The 11,890-nt window shown below is 47.4% G+C and overlaps 1 protein-coding gene across 1 annotated transcript; it reads left to right on the top strand.

Moving 5' to 3' along the window:
- Positions 1-10,842: 10,842 nt before the first annotated feature.
- On the top strand, positions 10,843-11,553 carry LOC132648563 (sentrin-specific protease 2-like; the record flags this gene model as incomplete). Its single annotated transcript, XM_060370402.1, has 1 exon — positions 10,843-11,553. A coding segment is annotated over one exon (711 nt), but the record flags the coding sequence as incomplete, so codon positions are not given.
- Between the last annotated feature and the right edge of the window lie 337 nt (positions 11,554-11,890).

Below are 11,890 nucleotides of genomic sequence, written 5' to 3'. Positions count from 1 at the left end.
CTCCGCTGCCCACCGGCATCTGCTGCCCCCTGGCGGCCGCGGCCACACGCGCACCCGGAGCCGCACACCCGGAGCCGCGTCCCCACCTGGCAGCCCTGTCCAGCCCTAGGCGCGCGCTCACCCTGTGCTCATGGCGCCTGGAGGAAGGACGCCGCTGCCCGGGCTCCGGGCACTTTGTCGAGGTGGGGCCCTGTCGCCCCATGGGACCGCGCTCCGGGCCGACCCTTTCCCCGCCCTCGCCCCGGTCCCAGCTCCGAGCTCGTCCTGGAAGATGGAGGCCCCTTGTGGCCAACCCGAGTGGGGCCCATGCACCAGCGGTGACCGCCCTGGGCGGAACCCGCTGAGCCTTGCTCCTCCTGGGCTCTGCACTGTGGTCTGCGCCCGGAGACTCCTCTGAACCTAAAGACAGACTTTCTTAATGCCTTCTGTGTGGGCCCTCGACAGTTTTTACCAGGGGAGGAAGTCCAGAGTTGGGTGTCGCCCTTAAAGAATCCAAGATGCTAGACCCCAGGAGGCAACTGAACATTGGACTGTGAAGGAACTGCCTGTGAAAAAGCACAAGAGGGTGAAGCTGTCCAGTTGAGGCAGGGAGGAAAACTGCCTGAGCACCATCGCCCTCTAGATCCCAGATGTAGCTCAGGTACTAGGATGACAGGGAAAGAGTGGTAAACTTGGCATCAGTCACACTTAGGTGTTGCTGGCTTTCATCCAGCTGTGTTTACCCTTTAGGACCATTTCTGGCTCCTCTCAACCAGTTTATCAAATGCTGAGTGATATATAGCAAAGGCGTGTCTCATGCCAAAATGTTTTCACTGCAATATCTAAGGGTCTGAGAGACTTTTAGACTGCTCCCTTAGCCGGTGAACAAACACAAGCCAATAACGGGTAGTCGGCGTTAGGCAGCTGTCCTGAAGTATCTTAACCGTGTATTGCATAAATAAAGAGTTGCAGACTGTGGGAATAATAGTGTCATCCAAGTTCAGGACTTGGGGAGATGGACGGGAGGAAAAGCAGACTGTGCGTGAGGCAGGTTGGGGAATAAGGTGTTATAGAAAAACAGCTCTTCAACAATTGATTGTTACTTTGCAGTGGTGGGGAAATAACCAAGGCCTCATACATGCAAGACTAACCCTGAGCCATCACTAACCCTCCTCCCTCTCTCTACCCCAGCTCCAACCCATCACTCTGCAGCCCCAGTTCATGCATTTAAAGGCTGAATAGTAAGTACTTGGACATCTATGAGAGAGGTAAATGCATTCCAAAGAAAAGACAAATTTTACCCTCTGTCACTGCAAGTAACTTTCCCAGAGATCCAATCAAAGTTTAGGTATGATAGAAGACAAAAAATACTTCACATTTTTAAACATATGCAGGTGCACTGAGCTGGCATTTTTTAACTTGCTAATTGCCTCAATTTAATTTTTAGCGATATTCTGTTCTATATCAGAATAGGATGTAAGAGTAAGGCTCTTTTATTTTGGACATCAGGTCTCATGTAGACCAGGCTGGCCTTGAACTTGTTTATTGAGACAAGATCTCATGAGGCCACGATGGCCCCAAATTTGCAAAGTAGGAAAGAATGACCTTGAAGTCCTGATGCCTCTGTTTTTACCCACTAAATGGTGAGATTATAGGCAGATGCCTCCACATCTGGTTTTCTGTAGTTCTGGGGAATAAACCCAGGCTTTAGGGCATTCTAGCGAAGCCCTCTGACAGCTGAGCTCCAGCCCCAAAGGACTTGTTTTTCTGTGTACTGCACATGAGGTTAGACTGTGATTTTTTTGATGCTAGGAAGTGGGGGGGCTAGGACTCACCACTGAGCCCTGGGGGTGTGAAACTCAGTTCTGGGCAGCCTTGAAGGCACAAGGATCTGACGAAGGAGCCGGTGTCCAGAGAAGCTCCAGAATGCCCAGTGCAAGGGAGCCCTCCTGTGCCAGGCAGAGCACTTGGAGTCTTTTAAGCAGAGAAATGCCATGAAGCGATTGTTGTCCTGTAATGATAACTGGCAGAGAAAGGATGGGTCAGCCTGGGGAGAGCAAGAGCTGACACAGGCAGCCTGAGGGGGTCACAATCAAAGTTACATTTAAGTGGGATTCATTTAAGTGGAACTGGAATTCTTCATTTTTTGTTTTTTTTTTTTTTAAGGTAATGTGAATACCCCATCTTTTAAAAAGATTTATTTATTTATTTATTTATTTATTTATTTATTTATTATGTATACAGTTTTCTGCCTGCATGTGTGCCAGGGGGCCAGAAGAGGGCACCATATCTCATGATAGATGGTTGTGAGCCACCATGTGATTGCTGGGAATTGAACTCAGTAATTTTAGAAAAGCAGCCAGTGCTCTTAAACTCTGAGCCATCTCTCTAGCCTGGACCTGGGATTCCTATCTCCCATGGTGCTGTTGGGGTTTATTCCATATTTCTACCTGAGAAAAGCAATGTGAGAGAAGAGACTGAACTACTAAAGAGGAATTGTTGCCTGAGCCTAGAACGGAGTCGGAGGTACAGAGGGCTCAGTGGTGAATTCTAGCTCTGCTGCTAAATAGTATATTAAAAAAAAAATCACTACCTGCCTAGGCCTCAGTTACCTCATCTTTAAAATGTGTTAGTTCTTAGATCCCTGAAATGGAATAAACTCTTATTGAGATGATTATTTAAAATTGCTTAACAGAAGGGCCTCTGGCTTAGGCCTTGTCTTAGTCACTCTTCTGTTACTGTAAAGAGACACCATGACCAAGGCAGCTTACAAAAGAAAGCCTTTCCAAGGGGGCTTGCTCACAGGTTCAGAGGGTGAGTCCATGACCACCACGGTGTCACACAGGGTGGCAGGCAGGCATGTGGGTGGAGCAGCAGTGAGGGCTTCCATACTTAGACAGCAACCGAGAGAAAAACAGAAAGAGGCCTAAATACTCAAACAGCAGAGCCTATGGGGACAAATTCAAACCACCTCGGGCCTATAGTTGAAGTATCTAGAGGCTAAGAAAGGAGGAATGCTTCCTCCTGGGGATTGAGACCAGCATAGGTGCCGCAGGAAGCATTGGCCTACAGCCTCAGCCACAGCAGCCAAGCAGTTTCTACACACCAACTGCATTTGATCATTGCTATAATCTGTGCCTCTTACTGTTCCTGTTGAGAGAGATGCTGTGTGGCTCAGCTGCCCTCAAACTCATGGTGCCTCCTCTCCTCGACCACCACACTGAGCTTCAACAGACTTTAACAGGGAACATTTTAAAAATGAGAGATAATGCCTTACCCACGCTTGATTTCACCAGGGTCTCTGTAATGCAAACTTACCTGGAAGTTGTGATAAGGTATCCCGTGAGAAAGAGTACAAGAGATAACAGGTTTTATTCTGAATTCCAGTCCATCCTGGGGAAGGGATTTCAGGGGGAACCTGGGGTATTTTGTTCAATCTTGAGAGAATTAAATGCTCATAGTCAGTTTTGCTTAGATTTTATTCAGTCCAGGAGCCCAGCCTATGGAATAGAGCCCCAAACAAGGTTAAGGTGGATTTCCCATGTAGGTAATCCTTCACAGGCGTGCCTACAGGTTTGTCTCCGGATGCCTCTGGACCCCCACAAGTTGACAACATTAACTACCACTGTGTTCACTCAGCAATCAATATGACATGTTGAGTGTTTGTGGATTAACATTTCCAAGTTGGGAATTAATCGCTAAAAGTGAGCATTTTGCACACATTCTCACAAGAACCCTACAAGATGACACCGATATTCCCCTAATATTCTTATAATGAAATCTGGAGGCTAAAGATTCTGTAAATCAGACATAACGAGGATGTAATTTCAGCACACATCTTCCTGCACCTGGATTGACTAGTCTTTCCCGCTGTCTGCTGTTTCCTGTGGACCTGTAATTCCTTGCCACTGGGAAGCAGGTTCACACACGCAAGATGAGCACTTCTGATCATGGCTTTATACCGATGGATCTTGTTCCTCACCGGGCCTTCAGTGCCATCATCTTTCTCAGACTTAAGAACAAAACCGACTCCCAAATTTGAAAATGGTGGACAGCTAAAGTCTGGGGTACCTGAAGTCTGGTTCCTGCATCAGTCCTGTGTGACTTGGCTCCACCTTGTGGTGGCTGTTTTCTTAGCCCTCTGCTCCTATCTATCACCTCCTAATTCACATCTTTTCACTCTTCAGAGGTATGTGATGAGAACTTTGCCTGCTGGTGAGATTCCAGCCCTCTCTGGATAGTCCAAGTTTCCAGAAGCAGAGCTTCCTGTCCCATATGACCCTTTATCCTTGGTGGAAGTAGGGGTATTCACCAGGGCCTGTGGCCAAACAGTGTCACTTACAAAAGCATTGCTTGCTTCAGTGCCGAGTAATTGTATGGTGTCAGTGTGTGTGTGTGTGTGTGTGTGTGTTTGTGTGTGCACTTGCATGTGTATACATGCATCTATACATGTGAAGGAAATAGGCTGACATCACGTGTTCCTCAGCCCCTTTCCACCTCACCTTTTGAGTCAGGGTCTCCCTCCTAACCTGGGGTGCACTCATTTGGCTAGGTTGATTAGGCAGTGGGCCCCAGGAGTCCTCCTGCCGCCTTCCCAGCTGGGAGCCTACAGACTCACCCCATCACACTGAGGACTTTTTACATTTGCTGGAGATCATGCTTTCACGGTGGGCGGTTGACCAACTGACCCATCTTCCCAGACTCTGAAACAAACTTTAAAATAGCAAATGGAAATGCACCGTTGGCACCAGGTTCACATACTTTTTAGGTATAATTGTGGATTTAATGAATTTCCTCTCTGATGGGCCGTCCTGGGACCCCCCTCAAATGGAAGGGTACATTCTTGTGCCCCCAAGGGGACTGATTACAAATGAAGCAGGGGAAGCCAGCATGCTCCCTTGTGTTTAGGGATCAGACCAGAGCATCGCAGCACGCATCAGACTCTCAACATAAGTCCAGCACTGTCTGGACTCCCAGTGACCCCTGATCTCACAAAGTGCTTGCACTTACACCTTCAGTGGTTAGTGTTTGGGATCCAGTCCTGGGACACTTCATAACCAACATCAGAGCACTTTAGAGTCTGCTTTAAACTCAGACACACCACTTCACACTTAAGAGGACACTTCACAGGACTAATGCGCGTATGGGGCACAGGGAGATCTTGTCCTTCTTCAGAGGGAAGCCTAAGATGCTGAAGTTCCAGTAAGCTCTGAGGAGGTGTGTTACAAAGGCCATTCTGAGGAGCAAAGACACCATAAGTTCCAAATATTTACTGGGGAAAAGTATTCTCCAGGTGAGTCTACACATATGAAGCTCAGAACTAAAGCACATCAAGAGTTTTACTACCTGAGTGCCAGTGATGGTGCTGACAAGACATTTTTCAATGAACACATCTCTAAAAACTAATTGTTTCTTCAGTACACTTTCACCTTTACCTAATCACCTGTAAGAGCATCGGGCTTGTACTCAGGTCCATCTGTTTCCATGCTGCACGAGTCACAGTTCAATTACAATGGATCGGCCTTCTTTCCACTCATCTCGGTAATTCTGAACACCTACCCCAACCAGCCTCTCATCAGGACAACTGTTTTCTGCTCTTAGAATCCTGCTAAGGTTTCCCATGTGTCTGATGCACAGTGTAGTCAGAATATGAATATTCCAGGAGCTTATACCGATGAAAATATTAAATCCCATCCCTTATTTTAACAAGATGGTGTTAGCACTCCAAGGAACGCAGCAAGAGTTAGGCCAGACAAGAACTGTCAGCTGCAACTCAACAGACAGGGTGAAAGGTGGGAGAGTAAGTATTCAGAGCAAAGTGTGACAAAAAGATCTCTTAGCAGCTACAGATTTCTGCCCATATTCTAGAAGGCAAAGGTCAGGCTCTCTTTTCCTTACACTTTGGTAGAAGTTATTGAGAGGGTGCCTGTTTTTCTAGCCTCTTCCCTAGATACACAGGCTGTGGCGTTAGTCTTGACTTGTTGATAGATATGTGCCCAGGGAGAACAGTCTAGGGTTGGTGAATGGCGCATAACCTCCCCCTGAACCCCAGAAAAAGAAGCCCCAAACTAACTGGGGCACTGTGTACCCTCACTTGTACAGGCCACTGCCACTCTTGACAGCATGTTTCCTTCTGATCGATACTATCACTTAGCTTTTGAGGAAAGTAATGTTTGCATGGCTTTAGCTCCTTCTTGAGGAAGAGGCCAAGAACCTGAAAACCCTCGGCCTGGCGCCCCAAATACCAGCAGCATTCCTATCGACTGAGTGGCTGGAGGTGTCACACATCCCACAGGCCATCAGAAGTGGGTAGTGGCAGCGAGACAGAATGCTTGGTCTAAACACTCCTTTCTGTCATATTCTGTCATGATCATTTCCATCATAAAAGAACGGACAGACATAGAATATATTTGCATACTATGCTTTGGAAATGGATTTGGGGTGGGTCCTAGAGGGAAAATTGAGTCCCGTTGTCATTTAATAGGATGGAGACACGCTTGATTCTCATATGTAATTCCAGAACTCAGGAAGGGTGTGGTAGAGGGATTGCCTGCGTTAGGGGCCATACTAGGCCACTGTATTAGTCGGGGTTCAGTGAAGAAACAGAACTAATAGAATGAATATGTACAGGAAAGTGTAAAAGGGATGGATCACATCTGGAATCAACTAAAACTCAAGCACCTGGGCACATCTGTCAGGAATTTTCTTTTCTTTTGTTTTTTATTTTATTTTTTATTTTAGAACCTTCCTTTTCTTTTTCTTTTTTTTTTTTAACTTTCTAAAAAGATTTTCGAAATAATACTATAATTATATTTCTCCATTCCCTTTCCTCCCTCCACACCCTGGCATTTCCCCTCCCTACTCTGCTTCAGATCCATGGCCTCCTCTCCTTTCATTAATTGTTATGGCATTGCAAATATGTATATCAGTATGCATAATCCCAAATATAACCTGCTAAGTCCATAAAACGTTGCTGGTGTGAGGACTTTCCGGGAGGCTCTTCTGCACTGGGCATCTAATCGGTGTGCCCTTCATGAAGCTGGCCCCCTTCAGACGGGATTTTCCTGGACTGGGTCATTTGAGAGGGATGCTTTGGGGTGAGATGACCCACCCTAAATTTGGGCCACACCTTCCAGTGGAAGCCTGCATAAAAGATCCTGGAAGAAGGGAGTCTTTGCCTTTTGTTCACTCACCCTCCCTTTCTCTGGCAAGTTCATCCATCTTGCTGCTGAGGCATTTCTTCACTGGCATTGTAGCCTACTTCTTTGGGATTTCAACATATACTGAGGACCAGCTTTGACAGCCAGCTTTGTAGACTGAACAAACTACGGGGATCTTGAAGGTGGTAGGGATTAAACTGTGGCCTTTGTTTATGCACGGCAAATGCTCAGTAATTGCTGATCTACAACCTCCCTTCCTATATAATGTATTTTATCATTCAGGGCTCTTTGTATCCAAGGCTGACTGTGAAAGCCCCACGCTGCTTAAGATGACCTTGAACTTCTGGTTCTCCTGCCTCTGCTTACAGACTGCTAGGAGAAGAGGCATGCCCCATCACATGCAGTTGTGTGTTGGTCTGGGAAGCAAATCCAGGATTCTTATTTGCTGGGCCAAGAGTTCCACCAAGTGAGCTCCACTCCACTCCAGCCCAGCTCTGCTGCCCCACAACTCAGCCCACACATGCTGACTTCTTTGGGAGAGCCTGCACACAGGCACACACACACATATGCACACACGTACACACGGGAACACAGACAAACACACACCAGAAGCTACAGAAAGAAAGAACACAAGGTTAAATGTCAAAAATGTCAAACTGTGTCCAGAACATGAAGTGGGGTTTGGAAAGGCAGCTGTGACGGCCATTCTTGACTGTCAACTGGATTCCAGTTATCGGGTATTATGTAAAATCCCAAAATGAAAAGGCACACCTGTGAGGGATTCCTTGCTTAATTTTAATCCTCATCTTTGAAGAGCGAAGCCGAGCCTCTAATCCAGGCAACACCTTCCGCTAGAAGCCTCTATAAAAGGCGCTGGAACTAGGGAGAATTTGCTATTTGCCTGTTACTGCCTCGCTGAGAAGAAGTCCATTCCTTCACTGTCCTTGCAGTCTACTTGTGTAGAATTCTGGCCTTTATTGAAGACCAGCTGAGACATCCACACTCATGGACTGAAAAACTACTGGACTTTTGGACCTTCCATTCATAGGCAGCCATCTCTGGACTAGCTGGACTTCAGCCTGTAAGTCATCTATCTAAACTCATCTATCTGTCTGTCTGTCTGTCTGTCTGTCTGTCTATCTATCTATCTATCTATCTATCTATCTATCTATCTATCTATCGTGTGTGTGTGTGTGTGTGTGTGTGTGTGTGTGTGTGTGTAGGTGTGTGTGTGTGTGTTCTGTTACTCTCGAGATCCCTGACTAAACCTGCCAGCCTTGTAATCAAGGGGAGCCCAGTTGTCCAGATGCTTTGGTTCTGCCCCTGCAGTTCTCTGCTCTGAGAAGCTCCTTTGGGTCAGAGAGAAAGGCAGGAAAGAGTTGAGAGGAGCGCTCTTCCTGTGGTTTCTCTCTGCCCTCTTGTGGACGTTGCCTGAATTTGCAGGGTGACAGGCATGGCCATTCCACCGTGATCCACTAGGATAAAATGCCACTCTCTTTGCTCACCTGGCAGGGTTTATTGCAGTTCATTATTTATTTGCATTGGGGGTGCGGCAACTGTTGGCTTGCCGCAGCACACGTGGAGGTCGGAGAATAATTCGGGTGACTGGGTTCTGTCTTTTATTTTGAGTGACTCAGGAATTGCCCTGAACTGGTCAGAGTTGCCAGTGAGCAGCTAACCTGGCTGAGCCATCTCCTTGGTCCTCCCTTCTGTTTGGCAACGATCAAATCATATATAATCTACAAAGCTTCGCCACTGATCAATCACATGTTATATGAGTTTTATGGAGATATGGTTATGTCTCTAGATTTTTGGGAGTGAGAAAAGCAGCTACAAGCAGGTTTAAACACATGGTTTGGTCTCTGTCTTTCAAGGTTTAAGGACATAGAAGCTTCTCAAACTATTTCTAAAAGCTTTTAGAAAGGATAACTATCTTTTCATTTATTACATTTTTTTCTAATTTTGTTTTGTACATTTTAGCAATGATTTTTACTTAGTTCTTCGGTACACTGTTTTTCTGGGGGGAAAAAGAGAAATAGGCTTAGTACAAATCCTAGCTTTTATTTTTTTAAGATTTATTTTTAATGTGTATGAGTGTTTTACTCTCACATATTTAAGAGCAGTGTGTGTATGTGTGTGTGTGTGTGTGTGTGTGTGCGTTTCCTGCTTAAAGCCAGAAGAGAGTGTCAGCTCCCCTGGCACTGGAGTTACAGGTGATTGTAAGCTGCAAAGACAGGGTTGGAAATCAATGTGTGGTCTTCTAGAAAAGCATCACTCTTCACCACGGAGCCATCTCTGCTGAGTCATCCTGAAAAGATCTGTCCAGCCAAGCAGTGGTGCTGCCGCTTTTAATCCCAGCACTTGGGGGTTTTTACATTTATTTATTCATGATATGTGCTGAACTTCTGCTCCTCTGAGTTCTTACTGATCTTGGGTTTGCTTCAGCCAGCAGGAGTTCCAACAGGAATTCCAGGAATGAAAACAAGCTTTAAGACCCTAGACCTGGGCGATGGTGGGCAGGGCCTCCATTCACCAATGAATGTTGCCCTGGTGCATAAAACCACATCATAAACCACAGTTTTTTGTGGAAACTGGCCTTCCAGATCCTTGGTGACAGTGGAGGGAGGCACACAGTAGTCTTGCTTCTAACTTGTGTTGACTGCTGTCTTTGGCTGAAAGACTCTGACAATCATTGTGATTTCCACAATTTCAGGTTCTACAGAGGCTCCTTGTGCCCTAGAGCGATCCTTCTCCCTCAGTAGGGAAAAACAAAACGCAGAGTGGGAACTCCACAGACCTTTCTATAGGGGGACTGAGGATATGCCACCCGAAAGACAAGATTAGAGAAGATCAGCTATGTGAGAAGTGTCCTTTGACACTGCGACCTCCTTCTGTCTTGGTGGCCTAACTGACCCCAGCGCCAAAGGAAACCTGTGTTCTTCCCCTGCGGTTTCTGACCGTGAACCACCTTATCTTGTGTGGATAAGACATCTCCCAGTAGACTAAGGTGCCTTCAGCCATCAAGAGGACAACCCAAGAACTCCCACAGAACGCCCAGCTGACCTGCACTTTGACTTGGACATCGGAAAGCTGTGTCATGGCCGGCAGCCAACAGCTGAGCAAAGACAATACAAGTAGTCCCTCTATAAGGCAGCCTTGCAAGCAGGGTAAAACGATAAACCCTGAACAGCCAGAGAAAGGCCAGAAGAGGAAACACCAAGAAGAGGAAGAGGATGATGTGTGCTCAGAAGAGCCAGTCCAGTCGTGGAAGAAGCTGCAACAGGAACAGCATGAAACAGAGCTTGGGGATGAAGAGCCTGACGAGAGCCGAATATGGTCACCCCAGGAAAAGGGTCCGTTACACCTAATGGCCCCAGAGTGTGCCAAAGGCCCCCCAGAAGAGGCTGTGACTGAGGAGTCTGTGGGTGGAGGCCAGGGTCTCAAGCCCCCCCACAGCAACAGGGAGGAAGAAGTTGAGAAACACCACAATGAAAAGTGCCCAGGGCTGTTGGAACTCCTCCAACCTGACGTCCCCGTGAGCTCTGGCCCTCACAGCACTCACACAAGCACCATGGACACCTCCAAGACTCTCAAAGGTTGTGCTGAAGGGCAGAATCATGAATCGGAAACACCTCAAATCTGCACAGACAGTGTCAGCAATGGCATGCCCAGCAGCAAAGTGTCAACACCTGAGGTCAAGAAAAAGGCTCTTGAAGACCAAGAGAAGGGCAGAGGGCTGGACCGTGGTCCTGCTGTCACAGTGGACATGGAGAAAGAAATCAGCAGTGCGCTAGGCCCTGGGTCAAAAGATGAGATCTTGAGCTGTGCCTTCAAACTGCAAATGACTCGAGGAGACCTGTGGACCCTAAGGAACACCCAGTGGCTCAACGACAAAGTCATCAATTTTTACATGAATCTTCTCATGGAAAGAAATCAAAGTCAAGGCTACCCGGCACTTCACGCATTTAATACCTTCTTTTACACCAAGTTAAAGTCTGGTGGCTACAGGTCAGTCAGAAGATGGACCCGGGCAGTAAACATCTTTGCCAAGGAACTTCTCCTGGTCCCAGTTCACCTGGGCATGCACTGGAGCCTGGCGGTCACAGACTTAAGAAAGAAGAGTATTGTCTACATGGACTCCACGGGACAGAAGAGACCCGACATCCTTGAGCTGCTTTTCTGCTATCTGCGGGAGGAGAGCAAAGCGAGAAGGAACAGCGACCTGAGCCCTGTGGAGTGGAAGCAACACAGCATGTCGGCAGAGGAGATTCCTCAGCAGCTGAACGGGGGCGACTGCGGCGTGTTCGCCTGTAAATATGCAGATTACATTTCCAGGGACCAGCCCATCACCTTCTCCCAGCAGCACATGCCTCTTTTCAGGAAGAAGATGGTGTGGGAGATCCTGCACAAGCGCTTACTGCAGCAGCGCCCCCTGGCGGCCCCTGCGAGGCAGCTGCTCCGAGCTCTTTCCCAGGTGAGGCTAAGGACTGCAGGTACTGGGTGTGGAAGAGCCTTGAACAAGTTCTGAGTGTAAAGACTGTGGCCAGGACAGCCGCGGCTGCACAGAGAAACCCTGTCGGGACAGAACAACAACAACAACAGAAGACACGTGTGCCCACCGAAAGTGAGAAACTATCCGGACTGCACAGCGCATGCTCACAAGCACGCAGCTGTCAAGATTTATCTGTGACTGAGGTCGACGCTGGATTGAATTTTGCTGTTTTTGTTCACAAGTTTTAGCTAACTGGCAG

This window comes from Meriones unguiculatus, chromosome 17, assembly GCF_030254825.1.
Source record: "Meriones unguiculatus strain TT.TT164.6M chromosome 17, Bangor_MerUng_6.1, whole genome shotgun sequence".
Classification (NCBI taxonomy): domain Eukaryota; kingdom Metazoa; phylum Chordata; class Mammalia; order Rodentia; family Muridae; genus Meriones; species Meriones unguiculatus.
The sequence above is the reverse complement of the archived record's forward strand: the minus strand, read 5'-3'. Positions and strand labels throughout refer to the sequence as shown.